The 22271-nt window shown below is 43.0% G+C and overlaps 1 protein-coding gene across 1 annotated transcript in view; it reads right to left on the bottom strand.

The window, feature by feature from the left end:
• Positions 1-22271, bottom strand: part of zfr (zinc finger RNA binding protein) — a 99104-nt gene that overhangs the window by 15888 nt on the left and 60945 nt on the right. The window contains 5 exon segments of the mRNA XM_061816577.1: positions 8940-9035; positions 9737-9834; positions 11667-11808; positions 12149-12299; positions 15904-16124. Of these exon segments, the coding sequence (XP_061672561.1) occupies positions 8940-9035; positions 9737-9834; positions 11667-11808; positions 12149-12299; positions 15904-16124 (708 nt within the window).

The following is a 22271-nucleotide window of genomic DNA, read 5'->3' on the forward strand; positions in this document are numbered from 1 at the left end:
CAACATTGTAAGATTACGCACACATTCTTCTACAACACGTTGCTTCGGAGGTGAAGTCAACCATTTCATTCAACTGAACAGTGCTAAATAAAGGTTTCTATTTTGTGGAATATACTTGTCCTTCTCATGCATTATATTCAGCCATATGTATTATTTATTTACGCACCATTGTTAGTGAAACTATGCAAAATGTCCCCATTATGGGACTAAAAGTTTATCTTACAGTGCTCTAAAGAAGTATTTGCACCCTAATACATTTTAAAATTTTTGGCATAATTTCCTCACTTACTGTAATTGCTAATGTCAATGCACTCCCATAAACGATAGGATCCAATAGTTGACTTCAAAATTCTGGAAACACCCTTCTACCAACGCTTTACCGCCGACATATGATCATTGCCTGACTTTGTCTTAGAAAACGTTTTAAAGAATTACTTCTTCTTCTTTTCCTTTCGGCTTGTCCCATTTGGGGTCACCACAGCATGTCATCTTTTTTAATCCAAGCCTATCTCGTGCATCTTCCTCTCTAACAACCACTGTCCTCATGTCTTCCCTCACAACATCCATCAATCTTTTCTTTGGTCTTCCTCTCGTTCTTTTTCCTAACAGCTCCATCCTCATCACCCTTCTCCCAATATACTCACTCTCTCGCCTCTGTACATGCCCAAACCAAAGTTTTAAAGAATTACTCTGAAGTTAAAAGGTTAGACGACAACTATATTACAGGTTCAGTTAATTCTTTAGATGTCAAGTCATATAATCCATCCATCCATTATCTGAGCCGGTGATCCTCACAAGGGTCGCGGAGTGGTGGAGCCAATCACAAATATCAGGCAGGAAACAGGGTACACCCTGAGCTGGTTGTCAAGACAATCGCAAGGCACAGAAACAGACAACAGTTTCACTCACAAGGCACACATTGTAAGATGCCCTGTCTACTTAAGACTTATCGTGAGAATTTGGTGCATTATGGGCCAGACTTTCAACTAGACTTTACACTGAGTTGATCGGTTTGATCAGATTGGCCGATAATTGTCATTTTTTTTGCTGATCGGTTTTGATGTAAGCTTCGACAAAAACATTCACTCTGAGGCACTGTCCCGCACAGTATATCGGAATCCAAAACTAATTTGTTTTTATGTAGTAGTATTGTTTCTATAGAGTTTAGTGATTTTAGATGTAGTAGTGTAAACAGCTGACAACCATATATATGCTCCCAGCGCTGTCTTTTCTGTGGAAACCGGGTTGAAATGGCTCTTAAGAGTGTTAATGTTACCAAGCCTTTAGTCACAAAACATTTACAGATTTTGTAATTCGCTGTGCACTATCCATTTCAGAACATTAAAGACTTTTGAGTGTACCTAAACCAGAGTGCCTGGAGAAAACCCACGCATGCACGGGGAGAACATGCAAACTCCACACAGAGAGGGCTGGGATTGAACCAGAGTCCTCAGAACCGTGCTCGCAAATCTGCACAGTCGAGCACGAAAAATCATGCACGTAAAATTTGTTACGAGTAGAAAAAAAATATTGAAAGACGTTGCTTATTTTGTGTAGTCTTGACATTAATTTACGTATTTACGTAATATTTATTTTTATTTACGCAATTTACGTTAACTAAACAAGCGTGCTCCAGAACAACCAGTATTCACCCGGAAACAGGAAATGCAAGTTAACCGTACTGAGCATGTAAGGAAGTTAGGCCGAAAGTACATGTTCAGAGCTACTTCACGTCCTGCGAGAGCATTTAAGTTATAAGTCATCAACCATGTCAAAGGAAATTCAGTTACACATGGGGTGGTCATTGCGTCGATTTCGAAGCAGTGTGACGGCGTGACCCCCCCCCCCCCCCCCCAAAAAAAAGACGTTAGACTATCATCCACTTCGTCGCTTGATTCAGGTGTGGCCAAAACGTCGAGCGCGTTCTAGCAAGCCGGCCACCTACAGTGGAAAAAAAATAAGTATTTGAACACTCTGCTGGATTGCAAGTTCTCCCACTTAGAAATCATGGAGGGGTCTGAAATTTTCAGCATAGGTGCATGTCCACTGTGAGAAGGATAATCTAAAAAGAAAAATCCAGAAATCACAATGTATGATTTTTTTTTAACAATTTATTTGTGTGATACAGCTGCAAATAAATATTTGAAATCCTCAGAAAACCAATGTTAATATTTGGTACAGTAGTCTTTGTTTGCAATTACAGAGGTCAAATGTTTCCTGTAGTTGTTCACCAGGTTTACACAAACTGCAGGAGGGATTTTGGCCCACACAGATCTTCTCTCGATCAGACAGGTTTCTGGGCCGTCGCTGAGAAACACAGTTTCAGCTCCCTCCAAAGATTTTCTATTGGGTTTAGGTCTGGAGACTAGCTAGGCCATGCCAGACCCTTGATATGGTTCTTACGGAGCCACTCCTTGGTTTACCTGGCTGTGTGCTTTGGGTCATTTTCATGTTGAAAGTCCAAGCCACGACCCATCTTCAATGCTCTGAGGGAAAGAGGTTGTTCCCCAAAATCTCACAATGCATGGCCACGGTCATCCTCTCCTTGATGCAGCGCAGTCGTCATGTCCCATGTGCAGAAAAACACCCCCAAATCATGATGCTACTGCCCCCATACTTCAGTCGTGATGGTGTTCTTGGGATGGAACTCATCATTCGTTTTCCTCCAAACACGGTAAGTGGAATTATGACAAAAAAGTTCCATTTTGGTCTCATCTGACCACAAAACTTTCTCCCATGACTCCTCTGTATCATCCAAATAGTCATTGGCAAACTTAAGACAGGCCTTGATATGTGCTGGTTTAAGCAGGGGAACCTTCCTTGCCATGCATGATTTCAAAACAGAACGTCTTAGTGCATTACCAACAGTCACCTTGGAAACGGTGGTCATTGACCAAGTCCTGTCATGTAGTCCTGGGCTGATTCCTCACCATTCTAAGGGTCATTGAGAACCTACGATGTGATATCCATGGGGCTCCACTCCGATTGAGATTGGACTTATTGCTCCATTTTGGGGTCAGATCGGTGATAGTTTAATATCGATTTATTTATTTATTTTTTTTACACTCACTGGTGAACACCCTGAAAAATCCTGATTGTGTAAACGCTACTTTCAACTTTTTCCCAAATTTACAATGGGGTTGAGTTCTGGAGACTGGCTAGGGCACTCCAGGACTGTGAAAAGCTACTCACGAAGCCACTCTTACATTTCCAGGCTTTTCAGCCTGGTGCCGGGCTACAAGTTTTGTTTCTGGTGTCGTTTGACAGCTCAATGGTTTTAGCCATAGTGGAGTTTGAATGTGACTTGGAGTTACTGGGTAGGTGTCTTTTATACTGATGCATTCAAATGTGTGCCATTAATATAGGTAATGAGTGGAGGACAGAGGAGCGTCTTAAAGAAGAATTTACAGGTCTTTAAGACCCAAAACTCTTGCTTGTTTGTAGATGACCAAACATCTTGTGCAACTACATTCAATAATAGTGTTATTTTCTGTATTGTTTTTCTTTCCTCATTTTGTCTCTAATAGGTGAGGCATACCTATGATGAAAATTACACACCTCATCTTTTCAATTGGGAGAACTTGCACAAAGCCCCATCTTGAGCAGTCACTTCATCGTGGTGTGCTGTTTGTGTGTCCCAAAGATCCTAGAAGCTAAGCTGTCTAAGACCTTACGCCTCTGGCAGGGTCACCCGTGGTAAACAAGTCCTCGATAAGAGACCAGACAAAGCACGGCTCCATAAACCCCTATAATGAGTAAAACTAATGGATTCAGGTTTCCCTTGGCTGGACGCGGGTCACAGCGACCCCTCTATGGAGCCAGGCTTGGAGGTGTGGCTCGAATGCAAACGCCTAGTGGCCGGGCTTGCACCAATGGGGGGTGGCCGGGCACAGCTTGAAAAGGTAACGTCGGGGCCATAGGGGTCGGGTGCAGTGTGAGCTGGGTGGTGGCCGAAGGTGGAGTTCTTGTCGATCTGAACCCCAGCTACAGAAACTGGCTCGAGGGGTATGGAATGTCACTTCTCTTGCAGGGAGAGCCTGAGATGGTGTGTGACGTTGAGAAGTTACGACTTGATATAGTCAAGCTTGCCTTCACACACAGCTTGGGCTCCTGTATCAGTCCTCTTGAGAGGGGTTGGACAATTTTTCATTTTGGAATTTCCCATTGTGAGAGACGCAAAGCAGGTGTGGCTGGTGGACAAACGGGTGACCAGTACGACCTGGAAGGGGGTGATTAAGAGGAATAGCCCCCTGATCATAAGTAGTGTTGTTCTGTTACTGGACTTCTGTGCTCACCACGGACCATTACTAACACGTTTCCTATAAGAGTGTCCATATATGCACATGGCTCCTGGACACCTTCTCTCGCCGTTCGATGATTGACTTTGTGATCCTGTCATCGCACTTGCGGCCGCATGCCTTGGAGACTCAGGTGAAGAGAAGGGGGGAGTGGTTAACTGATCACCACCTGGGGAATGAGTTGGCTCCGGTGGTAGTGGCACATGCCATTCTGACCCAGCAGGCCCAAACATATCGTGAGTGTCTGCTGGGAACATCTGGCAGAGTCCCGTTTGAAGGAACTCCCACCTCTGGCAGAACATCACACACATTCCAAGGGAGATTAAGTCCGAGTGGACCATGTTCTGTGCCTCAATTGGCAAACCAGAGTTGTGGATGTAAGGTGGTCAGTACCTGTTGTGGGAGCAATCCCTGAACCTGTTGGTGGACACCAGCTGTAAGGGATGCTGTCAAACTGAAGAAAGAGCCTTATCAGGCCTTTTTGGCCTGTGGGACTCCTGAGGCAGCAGATGGGTCCCGGCTGGTTAAACAGAATGCAGCTTTGGTCGCTGCTAGGGCAGAAACCTGGAGGTTGGAGGAGTTTGGTGAGCCCTTGAAAAATGACTTCTGGACAGTTTCGAGGAAATTGTGGTTGACCGTCCAGCGTCTCAGGAGAGGGAAGCAGTGCACCATCAACACTGCGCAAAGTGGGGATGGGGTGCTGCTGACTTTGACTCGGGATGTTGAAAGTCAATGTGGGGAATATTGCCACAACCACAATTCCACCGAAGTGCCCTCCCATGAGAAAGCAGAGCTTGGGCTATTTGAGGTGGGCTCTCCTATCTCTTGGGTTGAGGTCACTGAGGTGGTTGGAATGATCTTTGGTGGCAAGGCTCTGGGGGTCGAGGACATATATCCAGACTTCCTAAAGGCTCTGGATGTTGTCGGGCTGTCCTGGGTGAGGCGCCTCTGCACATTGGGGGACTGACTCTGGATTGGCACGATGGGGCGGAGGTCTCCCTTTTTTACGAACGGTAAAAGTCTTCTTGGTAAGGTCTATTCAGGGTGAGAGGGGGGGGCTGCTGGAAACTTGAATGTAGGATTCAGGAGGAGCAATGTGATTTTCATCCTGGGTGTGTAACAGTGGAACAGCTCTTCACCCTAGGCAGGGTCCTCAAGAGTGCATGGAAATTTACCCAACCAGTCTACATGTTTTGTGGACTTGGAGAAGGCATTTAACCGTGTCCCTCGGGGAGTCCTATGGGTTGTGCTTCAGGAGTATGGGGTACCAAATCCCTTGATAGGGCTGTTTGGTCCCTGTACGACCGGTGTCAGAGTTTGGTCGCATTGCCGGCAGTAAATCTGACACGTTTCTGGTGAGCGATGGATTCCGCCAAGGCTGCTCTTTGTCACAGATTGTTTAAAATTTTATGGAGAGAATTTCTTGCTGTATTTCAGGCATAGAAGGGGTCAGGTTTGTTGGCCACAGTATAGCATCAGCTTTTCGCAGCTGATGTGGTTCTGTTGGCTTCATCAAGCCATGATCTCCAACTCTCACTGGAGGTGTTTGCAGCAGAGTGTGAAGCAGCTGGGATGAGAATCAGCACCTCTAAATCTGAGATCATGGTCCTCAGGGCGAAAAGCATGGAGTGCGCGCACCAGGTTGGGGATGAAATCCTTCCCCAAATAGAGAATTTCAAATATCCTAGGGTCTTGTTCATGAGTGAGGGAAAAATGGAACCGGAGATCGACAGGCAGATTGGTGCAGCGTCTGCAGTCATGCGGAATTTATATCGGTCCATTGTAATGAAAAAGGAGCTAAGCCAAAATGTGAAGTACTCTGTTTCCAACTCAATCTACATTCCTACTCTCACCTGTGGTCATGAGCTGTGGGTCATGTCCAAAAAAGCAAGATCCACGATACAAGCGTCCGAAATGAGTTTCCTCCGCAGGGTGTCCAGGCTCTCGCTTAGAGAGCTCAGTCATCCTGGAAAGGCTCAGAGTAGAGCCACTGCTCCTCCGCACTGAGAGGAGCCAGATGAGGTGGCTTGGGCATCGGATTATGATGCCTCTTGGACGCCTGCAGGGTGAGATGTTCCAGGCAAGTCCCACCAGGAGGAAACCACGGGGACACCACTGGACATAGTTGAGGGAATATGTCTCTCTGCTTTCTTGGAATGCCTCGGAAGAGCTGGAGGAAGTGTAGTGGGAAGTCTAGGCTCCGCTGCAAAAGTTACTGTACCGGTGACCCGACCTCAGATAAGCGTAAGAAAATGGATGGATGGAACTTGCACCAGTGGTAACTGACTAGATACTTTTTTGTCCCACTTTACAGTGCCTTGTAAAAGTATTTGGCCCCCTTGCATTAATACTTTGTAGTGCTACCTTTTGCTGCATTTACACCTGGAAGTCGCGTGGGGTATGTCTCTATCAGTTTTGCACATCGCGAGAGTGAAATTCTTGCCCATTCTTCCTTGCAAAACAGCTCGAGCTCAGTGAGGTTGGATGGAGAGCGTTTGTGAACACCAGTCTTCAGCTCTGCCCACAGATTCTCAATTGGATTCAGGTCTGGACTTTGACTTGGCCATTCTAAAATCTGGATATGTTTATTTGTGAACCATTCCATTGTAGATTTGGCTTTATGTTTTGGATCATTGTCCTGTTGGAAGATGAATCTCCGTCCCAGTCTCAGGTCTTTTTCAGACTCCAGCATGTTTTCTTCCAGAATGGTCCTGTATTTGGCTCTGTTCATCTTTCCATCAAATTTACCCATCTTCCCTGTCCCTGCGGAAGAAAAGCACACCCAAACCATGAGGCTGCCACCACCATGTTTGACAGTGGTGATGCTGTGTTAAGGGTGATGAGCTGTAATACTTTTACGGAAAACATATCGTTTTGTATTGTGGCCAAAAAGTTCAATTTCGGTTTAATCTGACCAGAGCACCTTCTTCCAGATGTTTGATGTGTCTCCCAGGTGGCTTATGGCAAACTTTAAACGAGACTTTTATGGCTATCTTTGAGAAATGGCTTTCTTCTTGCCACTTTTCCATAAAGGTCAGATTTGTGCGGTGTACGATCGATCGTTGTCTTATGGAGAGACTCTCCCACCTCAGCTGTAGATCTTTGCAATTCATCCAGAGTGATCATAGGCCTCTTGGCTGCATTTTTGATCAGTCTTCTCCTCGTTCAAGGTGAAAGTTTAGAGGGACAGCCGGGTCTTGGTGGATTTGCAGTGGTCTGATACTCCTTCCATTTCAAAATGATTGTTTGCACAGTGCTCCTTGAGATGTTTAAAGCTTGAAAAAATATCGTCCAGCTTCACCACTTTTTCTTCTATTAATCACATGGTCCGACATTCAATGCATCTTAAAGCAACATAATTTCCTATTTTACTTTTGCCATTGTTATCGCGAGTAAACATAAGGAGCATGTCTAGCTCGTCTTTTCTCGATGTTCCCCAGTAATTATGCACCTCTTTAAGAGCGGAGGGGAGCGGTGTCAGGTAGATGAGGCAACAGAGTGTGTGGCCGAGCGGCAGGTCATTGGCAGAGAAAGTTCCGTGTGCTGCTGAAATGTTCATTTAAACATCACCTAAAAGAACCCAGTGACTTCTCCTTTTCATTTTTTTCAGTATGTAGATGATTTGTGCCATTAAATGCAGCAACCAGTCATCCCTCAATCACATTGAAAATGCCCAAAACTGAATAGCTGTATGTTATACTTTCAATTTGCGTCGGAATATTTTTTTGCGCGCAACGCAGAATATCTATGCGCAGAGACCACATCAGCGGTGAATTGCGCAGCTTTGACAGGACATTGGCTGTTATACACGCACATAATTTTTACACCGCGTTTACAGAGGTAGCTTTCCCTTCGCACATGGCAATCGGCACATGAGCCGTCTTGCACAATGTACGATAAACTAGACGGGCCATTTCCCTGAAAGATGCCTCTTAATGTCGAATATTAAAAAAAAAAAAAGTTTTATTTAATTTGGAGTGGAAACTTTCTGCATCAAATCTACCAGTGGTATCGATGAGTAGTGATGAGTAACTATATTTATCATCTTATTCATTCATTCAATTTTTAGACTAGTTTCTCCTAATGTGGGTCATGGGCATGCTGGAGCCTGTCCCAGATATCTTTGGGTGAGAGGTGGGGTACATCTAGTATTTAAAAATATACTTTAATATGTTATATTTAAAAAGTGTATTGCTCGTGGGGTTAGAAATCAAGAGATGATTTGAATCTTAGTGTTGTGTTACTACCCTAATGGCAACCCATCCATCTATTTTCTGAGCCGCTTATCCTCACGAGGGTCGCAGCTGTCATCAGGCAGGCTACCCCCTGAATTCATTGCCAGCCAATCGCAGGGCACATAGACAAAAACAACACTCGAACTTACAATGACAACTTGGGTCAATCTAGAATCTCCAATTAATGCACGTTTTAGGGATATGGGAGGAAACCGGAGTGACGGAGAAAACCCACAAGGCACAGAGAGAACATGCAAACTCCACACAGGGATTTGAACTCCGTTCCTCAAAACTGTGACTGTGCCACCCTATGGTAACCAATTTGTGTAACAACAACAGTAACAGGATTTTTAGGACCCTTGTCATTTTATCATAAAAGTCATCCTCCTATTAGTGGGACACTCACCCATCCTGGGAAAAATGACCATGTTGCAGCTCGTTGACAGAGGTCCCGGAGTATTCGAATGATGATCACACATGACTGGAGTCCATTTGCTCTAGCCTTGTGATGTAACAAAGTGACATTTATATGCCAAATTAAAGGTGAGTTGTAGATAGCGAATCCATTCTTAGAGGTCCAATAACTACTGTAGATAATGGAAGCTTGAGTATGGTTTAAGGTGATAGTGTCAAAATTTGCAATCAGCTGCCATTGTCAGTAGTCTTGTCCCTCAGTTAGTAAAAGAGTTCAAAGTTTGCAAGATGCACAAGAAATGAAGGTTTTCCTTAGCATCTTCTAAACCCTGACCCAAAGTTGATCATGGAAATCCAAAAACGTATTTCAAAATAAAAGAATTCATCTGAGAGAGAGAGAATGGTGACTGAAGGAGCTCAGGAAATCTGCTAAAATTTACCTGTGATTTTACACAGGAAATGGAACCACAGGAAACTCATCAGATTTTCCTTTATCACTCAATCTCCATTCCATGTCGAATAAAGGATACAAACACAGTTGCACAACTTGGTGCAAGTTATCGTGCAGCCTTATGGAATCCTTTGCAACTACAACTAAAAAGGCAATACTCGATAATTTTTCAATGATTCAATGGTTTATATTTATGTAAAATGTTTAATCAAATTCTGAAGAGGCAAATGCTGCATATTCTTCTCAGAAATAGAATATTCAAATGCGTAAAAACAAAATAAGAAACAAACAATGCATCTCATAAGGCTACAATAATATAGTAAAATGATGTTCCGAACCTGGAACCACTTAGCGTGGCGCAGAGCAGCCAGAGCGTCAAGGCATTTTTGCCTGTCCAAGACGTCCGCTGGGTCTTTCACCAAACCCGAAGTTACATCTAAAAATGGATTTGAAGTGTCAAAATGTTGATAAGGAATGGGTGTTTGACCAGGTCAGCAAGGCTGGTAAAGGACAAACATATTGCCACACATACCAATGATTCTTTACAAAGCAACCCACATTTTCTTATTTTACGTCTTGATACTATGAACATTAAAAATTGTCCTACTGACTTACTGTATAGCTAAATACTGAGAATGTATGTTCAGTCAATTTATTTAGATTGTTTTTTTTACTCAATGATGTAGATTGCTTTATTTGGAAAGCACCTTCGTCTAATAGCAAGTCCATATAAGTTTAGGCTGACACTATTTGCAGCCATTACCATTTTATCAGGTATAGATTTATTGAACATTTTTTACTTAAGTTATCATGACAACTTGTCAAATATCGCAGAAAAACATGTTGAATCTGGTTGACCATTAAAAAGTGTTGTATAAAGAAAGTAAAGGCCAAGACCCATGATAGGGACCTGATAAAAAGAGACATGGTAATGGTAGGTGTGGCAGCAGTTTTGGGGTGCGGGAAAACCTTGGTCAAAAATCCTTCCGGAGCTGTTAGACCCTACTAAATCTCTGATGGGAGAAAGCAATGGACGATTTTTTTTTTCTTTTGTTCAAAGAGATAAACGGGTCATTTTGTTGGATGTGGATACTATGACATTCGGCAAAAATTAAGCAGCAATGAGTCCTGAAGCAGAGGGGGAAAAAATGCCAACAAAGAGGTTAGGATATCACTGCATGCATACCTGGCATCAGTGGGCTGGATTAAGACCTCAACACACAACGTGTGTCAAAGGCTGTACTCAGGTCTAACCAATCAGTCTACTAAAGCCTAATACCTTAGTCTCAATAATACTCCCCTAAGAAAACAAATTCTCTAATTCAAAAGATTATAGCTCAGGGCTATGGTCATGAGACTACTGTTGTGAAAACCTTACATAGATTTATGAATCTTTACATGTACTGAGCCACATTTTGATTTCAAAATGTCATTCTACTCAGGGGAGCACTTTGGATAAAGAGACAGGGTGAAGTGTTCACCAGAAAACAAGACCACAATTTGTTTCCTGTGGACAAAAATATTTTCTCTCTCTCAATTGCTGTCGGGGGATTCTGAGCTGTCTGTACGCCAAATGTTGATTTGAATTCTGGGTTGCGAAAGAACAACCCTGACACTTTGGATTACAAAAGGAATTAATATTTGGTTACATTAAAAAGAAAACAACAAAAGCTTATTCTACTGTTGATTTCTGAAAAACAAATTTTCACTGACTAGTCTAACAAAGACTAAAATGCACATTTTCTAAGACGAACAAAATACAGTCAGAATCCCTGAGAACACAGAAAACAAAATTTCTCCAAGGTATAACTTGTCACAATGCAAACATTGATCATGCTTCACTTGAAAGAGATAGCATCCTAGAAGAGTTAAAGAGCAGAAAGACTAAAGAGCAATACTGCTGGCACCCTCTTTTACTTTACATTCAAAGTCATCTCTCCAGCAATTTCAACAGTTGAAGTTTAAGTAGAAAGGTTCTCTAGCATGCGCCCATCTTAATTTGAACATAAAGAAAATAATTTTAATTGTGGTTTTAAAATGATTTATTTAAACAAAGCCTGAAAGAAAGAAGTTCAATTTTTACTTTAGAATGCAGAAATTTCCGATATAAAACATTTTGCCAGGATGCTTCTTTAAGGCTCAACACATTTTTGTGGTGTGCCAGCAGGACAAAACTCTCTGTGTGAACCAACATACTGGAAATGATTTCATTGGGAAATAGCAGACAAAATAAGGAGGTACAACAAAAGCCGTTATGGCTTTTCCAACCTCCATCACGGCCATTTTCCTCTCTGATGACAGGTGAAGTCAAAGTGATGGTCACTTGCATCTTTGGTTCTGTACAGGACGTAAGAATGATGGCTGCTTCTTGGAGGGACCCTTTAACATCATATTTTTCAGGTGCTACTATCTGGAATAATAAAAGTACATGTATAATTTTATAAACAAGGAGCCCAAATATTTTAGTCATCTGTACATGGTGGCCACTGCGTTAGGTATAGATTTTTGACCCAGTACACAGTATAATGTACAGTTGAAGCCAGGAGTTTATGTACACTATGCAAAAACATACATTTCATTTTGCCATTTTTTCACATCTCATTTTTTCCACGAAATACCATAGAATGCAACAAAGTTTTAATTTGTCAAATGTGGAGAAAACTATTTAGGTAGAACTTATTGAGCTAAAACTAATAAGATAAAGGGGTCACTTCAGAAATAGATCAGTTGAGAACAATAAAAGGTAGTACTGTAAGTTGTTTGGGGAGGAGCTCCACAATACGTGTAAATAGACTCTTGGTGGGCTTCTCTGAGCAGAGCAGGACTAAGTTGACATTCTTGTCCCCATGAAGAAGCAACCCTTTTGCAAGAACTCCCACCCTCATCACACCCTTCAGGGCTCTGCAAGGATACAAAAGGGAAGATTTGAGTAAAAACACTAACAATAACAAACAATGTTAACATCAAACAGAAAAATGATAATTACTTTACTTAATGGTCCCATGCAATCAAAATAATATTTTTCCTGGTTTACACATAATATAGGTAAAATGAGTCCGTGACATTGTTTAAGTTTGACATCGAACAGTTTGTTTACTGAAGGCAAAAACAAAACAAATGCCCTAAGGCTTGCAAATATATGAATTTGAATTTAGTGTTGTTGAGATGTATGTTGGCCAATTAATATTCAAGTTTGTGTATAGAGCTCGTGCACCTACGTCACCGAAGTCACATGACTGGCCATATTGCCGGTCAAACAAAGCATTGTTCAATGCTAAGTGGGTTGGAGACGACACAAAAATATGTTTTATAGCACGACACCCAGAGTCTTGTCCGATACTGTTAGACCATTAGAAGGTGAAAATAAACCGAGGTACGTGGAAAAATTAGATAAACTCGGCATAGAGGACAATATTTAATGCCGAAGTCGATGTTTTCGCTGATAAGAAATTGGGACTGTTAATTCGATTCCGCTTGTCTTGGTGAGTAAGTCGTCGAGATTTACACAGAAAAGTTTGAAAGCGTATAAAAGTCTGGACGGATACAAATACTTTGTTGCTGGAGCTGTTCTCAACGGGGAGACGGCTCGTGAACGCGGAAGTGTGTTCAGCTACACGTTAACCTCTGCCGAAATCCATCGATTTTTTTCAGGTAGTATTCAATACAAATAGCAATATTTAAATAAATGAGCCCTAGTTTTACACAAACTCGCATTCATTAACTATGATGGGGGGGACAGAGAAGTCTCCACGGACGTACACGGAAGCGATTGCGGCCACCCTTAGCAGTTTTTTTTTTTTTTTTTTTTTTTTAGATGCATTGTTGTCAAATGAGCCATCTTGGCATTATAAATACTTCTTGGTAATTTGAGATTGAGAAGAATAATTCCTACCTGAAATGAAGCGATCGGTACACAGGGGTATGTGTATTTTGGTTGGACACCATCATGTTTAATTGCCGAAATCCATCAATATTTTCTGGTCCTTTCAGCTGGTATTCCATAGAATGACCTCTTTGAAGAACTGTTTCGTCTATTGTGACAACCAACAGCACAACAGGTCTCAGGGAATTTGAAAAATCTGCTCTGGTTCAACGACTCCCACAATGTCGAGCAGCTCTGTTTGAGCGGCAATATGGCGCTGTGAAAATGGTGACACGTGCACGAGCTCCATTGCGTACATGAATTTGGGTACTTTGACAAGCATGGAAAGTGTTTCAAATTGTGTGTGTGTGTGTGTGTGGGGGGGGGTGATCTGTCAATTGATGAACAACGGTGAGTCAAATTCTTCTTTTCCTTTCGGCTTGTCTCATTAGGGGTCGCCACAGCGTGTCATCTTTTTCCATCTTCCTGTCCACACACAATCGCTCTGGATTCCTGACCCCAAGTATTTGAAGTCGTCCACCCTCGCTATTTCTTCCCCCTGGAGCCTCACTTTCCCCACTACACCCCTCTCATTCACGCACATATATACTGTTTTACTTCGGCTAATCTTCAATCCTTTCCTTTTCAGTGCATGCCTCCATCTTTCTAATTGTTCCTCCACCGGATCCCTGCTTTCACTGCATATCACAATGTCATCTGCAAACATCATGGTCCAAGGGCATTCTAGTCTAACCTCATCTGTCAGCCTTTCCAATACCACAGCAAACAGGAAGGGGGTCAGAGCTGATCCATGATGCAGTCCCACCTCCACCTTAAATTATCCTGTCACACCTACTGCACATCTCAGCACTCTTCTACTGCCATCATACATGTCCTGTAGTATTTAAACATATTTCTCCGTCACACCAGACTTGCGCATGCAGTACCACAATTCCTCTCTTGGTATTCTGTCATGGGCTTTCTCTAGATCCACAAAGACACAATGTAGCTCCTTCTGACCTTCACTGTACTTTGCCACTAGCATCTTCAAGGAAAATGCATCTGTGGTACTTTTTTCTAGGCATGAAACCAGACTGTTGCTTGCACATACTTACTTCTGTCCTGAGTCTAGGCTCCACTACTCTTTCCTATAACTAACTTGTGTGGCTCATCAACTTTATTCCTCTATAATTCCCACAGCTCTGCACATCGCCTTTGTTCTGGGAACTAGCACACTTTTCCTCCATTCTTCTGGGCATCTTCTTGCCCGCTAGTATTCTATTGAATAAGTTGGTCAAAAACGTCACAGCCACCTCTCCAAATTGCTTCCATACCTCCACGGGTATGTCATCAGCACAAACTGTCTTTCCATTTTTCATCCTCTTTAGTGCCCAACTTCTGCCTTACTAATCATTCCCACTTCTTGGTCCTTCACACTTGCCACTTCTACTCCTCTTTCTCTCTCATTTTTTTCATCAACTTCTCAGAAGTATTCTTTCCATCTATTTAGCACACAACTGGCACTAGTCAACATATTTCCATCGCTATCCTTAATCACCTTGACTTGCTGCACAGCCTTCTCATCTCTATTTCTCCATCTCACCAACCTGTCGAGATCCCTTTTCTCCTTCTGTCGTGTCCAACCTAGTGTACATGTTGTCATATGCCTCTTGTTTAGCCTACGCAACCTCTATCTTTGCCCTACGTTGCATCTCAATGTATCCCTTTCGCCTCTCCTCAGTCCTCTCAGTGTCCCACTTCTTCTTCACTAATCTCTTTCCTTGTATGACTTCCTTACTTACCCATCACTTCTTCGTCGCCCCGGTTTCCTTCACCAACATGTCCATTACAATCTGCACCAATCACAACTTTTTCTCTGTCTAGGATGCTCAAGAAGTACTTTTTCTAGTTCCTTCCAGAATTTCTCTTTCAATTCCAAGTCACATCACACCTGTGGTGCATAGCTGCTCATCGCATTATACATACCCTCAATTTCAAATTTCAGCTTCATCACTCGATCTGATACTCTTTTCACCTCCAAGACATTCTTAGTCAGCTCTGCCTTTAAAATAACCCCTACTCCATTTCTCTTCCCATCTTCTCCATGGTAAAATAATTTAAAACCTGCTCCTAAACATCTAGCCGTACTACCTTTCCACCTGCTCTCTTGGATGCACAATATATCAACCTTTGTCCTCATCATCATGTAAATCAACTCCCGAGCTTTTCCTGTCATAGTCCCAACACTAGAAGTCCCAAAACTCAGTTGTAGGCTCTGTGAATTCCTCTTCTTCTTCTGCCGACAAATCCGCTTTCCTCCTCTTCTTTGTCTTCGACCCACAGTAGCTGAATTTCCACCGACGCCGTGCAGGTTAACAGAGCCCAGGGCGGGCATTGTTAACCCAGGCCACGACCGATCCAGAATTGTCTAATCAAATATTATTGCAAAATGCTACATGGAGTATATCAGGTTGGCGTGTCAAAAACTGCAAATACAAAACAAAAAGTTCCAAAATTTGCCTAAACCAATCAATTACTTTTGACTCAATTTTGAGAGGCCAAACAAGCAAAGTATACTCTGCTGTCATGCGAAGTTGCAAATTGTACAGTTCTTGTAAATGTGGCTACAATTAAAAATCATACCTGTCAATGTCACTCCTATCTTTTGATGGTTCTTTCTTTTCTTTGTCATCATCTTCCTTGAGCTTGTCCTCTTCTGTTATTATGTCTGAAACCAATTTGAGGGCACGCTCTGTGATCGAGACGATTTTCTGAATTGACTGCAGCTCCTCCTCCGAGGGGTAGATGGAAGCATGCTTAGTCATAACATAGCGGTCATCTAAGGAGTCAAGTCGTCGTGGGGGCTGCAGGGGAAAAAGGTGTTAAATTCAATAATATTAACCTCCTTAAAGCAGTTATTCTCAAAGTTTAGTATGAGTACCACAAATGATATATGGGTTCTCTCTACTGGTACACAAAAGAGTCACAGATGTAAATGCAATTATACCATTTAAACATGAAACATTACCATATTTTCCACGCCCACTCAGTGTAGTGTGTTTCCCCCATACACGAGCCGTGCCTGACCATAAGGCGCAGATATATACCGCATGTACTGGTATACACGGTACCCCCTTTGTTCGTGGGCGTTACGTTACTTAGACCTCGCAAATAACAAAAATCTGTGAATAATGGACGCAGTATTAATATACCAATGTATTGCTGTACAATATTTTTTAAACCATAAAAGACTAAACTTAGTCTTAAATTTTGTCCAAAATGGACAGCATACAGTTCAATACTGAACCCGCCTGTGTGGAGTTTGCATGTTTTCCCCGTGCCTGCATGGGTTTTCTCCAGGCACTCCAGTTTACTCCCGCATCCCAAAAACATGCAACAACAATTGGACACTCTGAATTGCCCCTAGGTGTGATTGTGACTGCGGCTATTTGTCTCTATGTGCCCTGCGATTGTCTGGCAACCAGTTCAGTGTGTACCCTGCCTCCTGCCCATCAACAGCTGGGATAGAATCCAACACTCCCGCGACCCTCGTGAGGATAAGTGGCTAAGAAAATGGATGGATGGACAGCATACCTATGTGCATAACTTGTCCAATGAAATACACTTGAACACCCTGGTTACACTGTTCACATGCATGCAACCATGTTTTAACGTGTATATAAACTATCATATGATGGTGCTCAAGAGGCAGTGAAGAACAATTGCGTTTCACCTCTGTAAGAAGAAGCTTACATTTCCGCTGGGGGATGACAACATGAGTAGATTGCATCGACTGAATAATAATAAGAACTGGGGAAAAAACATGTTGGTGGTCACCAGTGCTCAGGACAGTACTTCATGTAAGGCCTACTTGAGGTATGTTCATTATTTTTTAATGGGATACGGCTCACAAGCCTTTGCTACCAATCTTGGTTGTGTTGAGCAGATAACCTGATCAGAGCTGTGAATTGTAACATTGATGGAGACATGGAACATATTTTATAATTGAAAAATCTCACAGCACACCAACAAATAAAAAAGTCACAAAAAGTAGATACAGTGTATCCTTGCCCATTCACGGTTCACCATTCACAGACCTGCATACTCATTTTGCTCTCAGTTTCCACCTCCCAAAATCACAATTGTCATTGTGAAGTACACCTGAACAAACTGTTTACATTGTTAGCATGAATGCTAGCATGTGTTTTAGCATGTATGTAAGTTACCATATGATGGAACTCATGAGGGAGCGAGGAACAATTGCAATTTTACATCTGTAAGCAGAAGCAGCTTCCATTGCCCTACACACTGACAGTGTAGGCAAGTCAGTATTCAAGATGTTCACACTCCTGGTGTCACATCGAAGCTAAAATTATCACACCACAGCAACACAGTCGCATCAAGAGAAAATAATAAAAGAAATAAAACAATGACTGAAGAAATCATTGACAAAACATGCACTTTAAACACCAATTACATCCTCCCAGCATGCTGAAGTGCATGCTTCTTTCAATTGTTTCTTAAGTCACTCTTTTGTTTTATTATTTGGTAGGTATGCTCTTCTGTTTGCTGTTGTGTGATAATCTTAATTTCAAGTGACACTAAGTGTGTACAACATCATCAGTAATGACGTGCAAACACAGGCAGTGTGTGGGGCAATGTAAGCTACCTTTGCTTACAGATGTGAAAAGCAGTTCCTCACTTCCTTGTGAGCGCCATCATATGATAGCTTACACACTAAATCACGTGCTGGCATGCATGCAAACAATCTAATCAGTGATTTTAAGTGTATTTTGTTGGATAAGTCACTCACATTGCAAATGTAACTCAGTGTGAACATAAGGTGCACGACATTGTAAGGTGCCATGTCTCACCTGGGACCTCATCTATTTAGAACAGAATTTAAGACGTTATATTCGTGAGAATAAAGTAAAGTAAAAGAAATATCGTGAATGGTGAACCGTGAATGGGCAAGGGCTCACTGTATTGTTAAATTAGATGGACTGTAAATGCTCATTTACATGCTCCCAAACAGGGACTGTAACACGACAATAAAACTGCTCAAACATGACAGAAAAGGTATTGTTTTTATTCATCCTCCTCCTTTTCACTGAAACCACGAAAGTTGTTGTCTTGTTTCAAGATGGCGCCTACCAGTGCGGCTGCCTTTGGTACGTGCTCCCTGGTACAGTGGTACCTCTACTTACGAAATTAATCTGTTCTGGAAGTTGTTTAGTATCCTGAATTTTGGTGAATAGCATATTGTTACTATGTATGCCAGTTTCTGTGAGGTGGTGTGTGCAACAACAAAAAAAAAATTAGTACCTTCAATAACAATCCGTGGTTTACAGCCAGACTTATGCAACAACGCCAAGCTAAAGAGGTAGCACATCATAGTGGGGATAGGGCCCTTTACAATCACACTAGAAACCAGCTGCCTAAATAAAGAAACCAGCTGCCTAAATAAATTAACGTTGCAAACAAGGATAATGCAAGAAAACTGGAAAAAAAAAAATTCTGGTAATGACTCCAAATCAGTCTGGTACGGATTACAATCACTCACTAATTACAAATGACGATCCCCACAGTAGGCAACAATCGTGGCCTTGACAACGACCTGAACAGCTTTTATTGCCGATTTGAAATGGACACTTTCACTCCACTCACTCACCAAGTTGCAACACTGTCCACTTCAACATCTCCAACTGCGCCTTCTAAAATCCATGAAAGGGACGTGAGGCAATCTTCAAACAACAAAAGGTCAAAAACGCACTGGGCCAGGATCTTGTGTCCCCATCCTGACTCAAAGTCTGCACAGTCTTCACAAAGATTCAACAGGTCTCTAGAACTGTGTGAAGTACCAACCCGCTTCAAATGATCCACCATCATACCGGTACCAGAAAAAGCTGCAGTCTCGGGTCTTAATGACTACAGGCCTCTTGCCAAGACATCTGTATACAGGAAGTTGCAAGTCGGTGGGTTGAATCCTGCAAAGACCTACCCAATGCCACTGACAGTCCTTCCAATGAGGAAGATCCAAAGAGGTGGTTAAAAAAATGTCCTTAAGAGGTTGACACACTTCTCTAACACCTTCTATACATTGTGGACAGTGGCTATGTACTGGGTGACTGTGGTGGGAGTCACCCTTTTTCAAGAGAATGGCGAGTGTGTGTTTCAATTACAGAATGCGCTTACACGCAGCCTCCCTAGTAAGGTCAATTCAGGGGTTCTGGAAAGGGGACTTCTGAAAGTTAAATGTCAGAGTTAGGAGGAGCAGTGTGGTTTTCATCCTGGCTATGTAACAGAGGACAGTCCTGAGGGTCCTTGACGGTGCATCAGAGTTAGCCCTACCATTCTACATGATTTTCTAGATGTGTTCCCTGGGGGGATTCTGTGGAGCGTGTTCTTGGGGTATGGAGTAAGGGACAGCTTAATAAGGGCTGTTTGGTCCACGTGCAACCAGTGTCAAGCATTTGATCTGCAATGTAGGCAGTAAGTTAATTGTTTCACCGATCATCTTTTTGGTTCTGATGGCTTCATCAAGTCGTGATCGTCCACTCTCGCGGGAGCGGTTCACAGCCAAGTGCAAAAAAGATTGAAGAGGAATCACCACATCTAAATCTGAGGCCATGTAAAGGGGGAATGCCACACACCACTCCCCCCGATAAAGGGAGAGATCTCTCCAAAGTAGAAGAGTTCAAGTATCTTGGGGATATGTTCCCGAGTGAGGGAAGAATGGAGCAGGAGATCTTCGTCAGCTTGACAGCATCCCTCACTGTTGGTGTCCACCAATGTGTTCATGGGTTGCCGCCACGACAGGCACCGACCACCTTACGGCCAAAGCTCCAGTCAGCCGCCTCAGCAATGGACGAGCGGAACATCGTCAACTCAGACTCAATGTCCCCCGCCTCCTCCGTGACGTGAGCAAAGTTCTTTCGGAGGTAGGAGTTCAAATTCATTCTGACAAGGGAATCTGCCAGCCGTTCCCAGCAGACCCTCACAATATGTTTGGGCCTGCCATGTCGGACTGGCATCCTCCACCACCATCGGAGCCAACTCATCACCAGGTGGTGATCAGTAGACAGCTCCGCCCTTCTCTTCACCCGAGTGTCCAAGACATGCGGTCGCGAGTTCGATGACACGACCACAAAGTCGATCATCGAACTGCGACCTAGGGTGTCCTGGTGCCAGGTGAGCATGAGTACACCCTTATGCCTGAACATTGTGTTTGTTATGGACAATCCATGATGAGCACAGAAGTCCAGTTAACAGAACACCACTCGAGTTCTGATCGGGGAGGCCGTTCTTCCCAATCATGCCTTTTCAGGTCTCACTGTCATTGCCCACATGGGCATTGGAAGTCCCGCAGCAGAATGATGGAGTCACCAGAGGGGACGCTCTCCAGCACTCCCTCTCAGGACTCCAAAAAGTGTGGGTACTCTGCACTGCTTTTTGGTGCATACGTACAAACAACAGTCAGGACCCGCCCCCCTACATGCAGGCGGAGGGAGGCTACCCTCTCATCCACCGGGGTAAACCCCAACATACAGGCCCCAAGCCGGGGGCAACAAGTATACCCACACGTGCTCGGCGTCTCTCCCCGTGGGCAACTCCAGAGTGGAACAGAGTCCAACCCCTCTCAAGAGGAGTGGTGCCAGAGCCAAAGCGGTGCGTAAAGGCGAGTGTGACTATGACTAGTCGGAAATTCTCAACCTCACGCACCAACTCGGGCTCCTTCCCAGCCAAAGAGATGACATCCCATGTCCCTAGAACTAGTCTCTGTAGCCGGGGATTGGATCACCAAGGTCCCCGCCTTTGGCCACCACCCAGCTCGCATTTCACCCGACTCCTATTTAGGGATGAGAATGACCAATTTGGAAAAACACTGAAATTATCTGCCTTTGGCATGGGGGTGGGTTTCCTACGGAGGGTGTGCCCCCCTTTGGGCACAATTTTTTTTTCTATAAAACACACTTAAATGGTGACCTCTGGTTACTTCTAGCAGTGTAAATTTAGGGCAAACATAATATTTTGAAAACTTAAAATATGAGTCCAAACAACCAAAATTATTTTGCCAAACTTCAGACATAAAAACGTAGACAGTGAAATTTCTATCAAATAGGCTATTGTACTTACAGCTTATACTTCAGAAATAAGTACACAAGTAATATATGAGAGAGATCATGAAATATAAAAGTGAGCGATGAAATGCGTCATCTACAATCTACAAGGCCAGTGCTACAGATCGGCCTAATCGTATTAACAGTTGTCAATTATATAATATTTCAGAAATTTACGTCCAACTTATCGCTGTATTTCCTGGTTTGGATATCCTGTATATTTTTTGCTCCTATCGGAACACAGAGTTCACAGCAATTTGCCAGGAAAGTCCACTATTTCTGTGTGTTCGGTTATATATTTTGATACAGTTTTCATTCCTATTTGCATGGTTACACTTTTTTCAAGCCATGCCCATATGAAACAGATTTTTACCCCGTGGTTTTTATCAATTTCCCTGGCACGATCTTCATCTTTTCACTCCAAGACTTTCGTCATACTGTCAAATGTGCAGACCACTCGCTAACATATGCGTACGTAGGCCTATAAGTTACAACTATGCCAGAGTGAACAGAATGCTTTCTCTATGAAATGTTAACATCAGAGTGAAAATACCGATGAAATAGCGCCAAAATGCTGCCGGAAATTAGAATGTTGTTATTATTATGAACACCAAATTTAATGCAAACAGATAGCAATGCCATTTTCCGCTCTGACAGCTGTGACTAATTTCGAGCATTGCCGATAGATCCTCGTGGCTGGTCTTGATCACAGCCTTGCCCCATGTCAATCCGTAACTTAAGTGGTGAACATTTCCCAGGAGTGGGTAGCCTTTTAAGTTTACCCAAAGAAAACAGCAATGACTCATCCACGAGGTCACAAAGGACTCAGGTTAACTTCTAAAAATCTGCAGGCCTCCCTTCCCTCAGTTAAGGTCAGTATTCATGACACAA

This window comes from Syngnathoides biaculeatus, chromosome 4 (genome assembly GCF_019802595.1).
Source record: "Syngnathoides biaculeatus isolate LvHL_M chromosome 4, ASM1980259v1, whole genome shotgun sequence".
Lineage (NCBI taxonomy): Eukaryota > Metazoa > Chordata > Actinopteri > Syngnathiformes > Syngnathidae > Syngnathoides > Syngnathoides biaculeatus.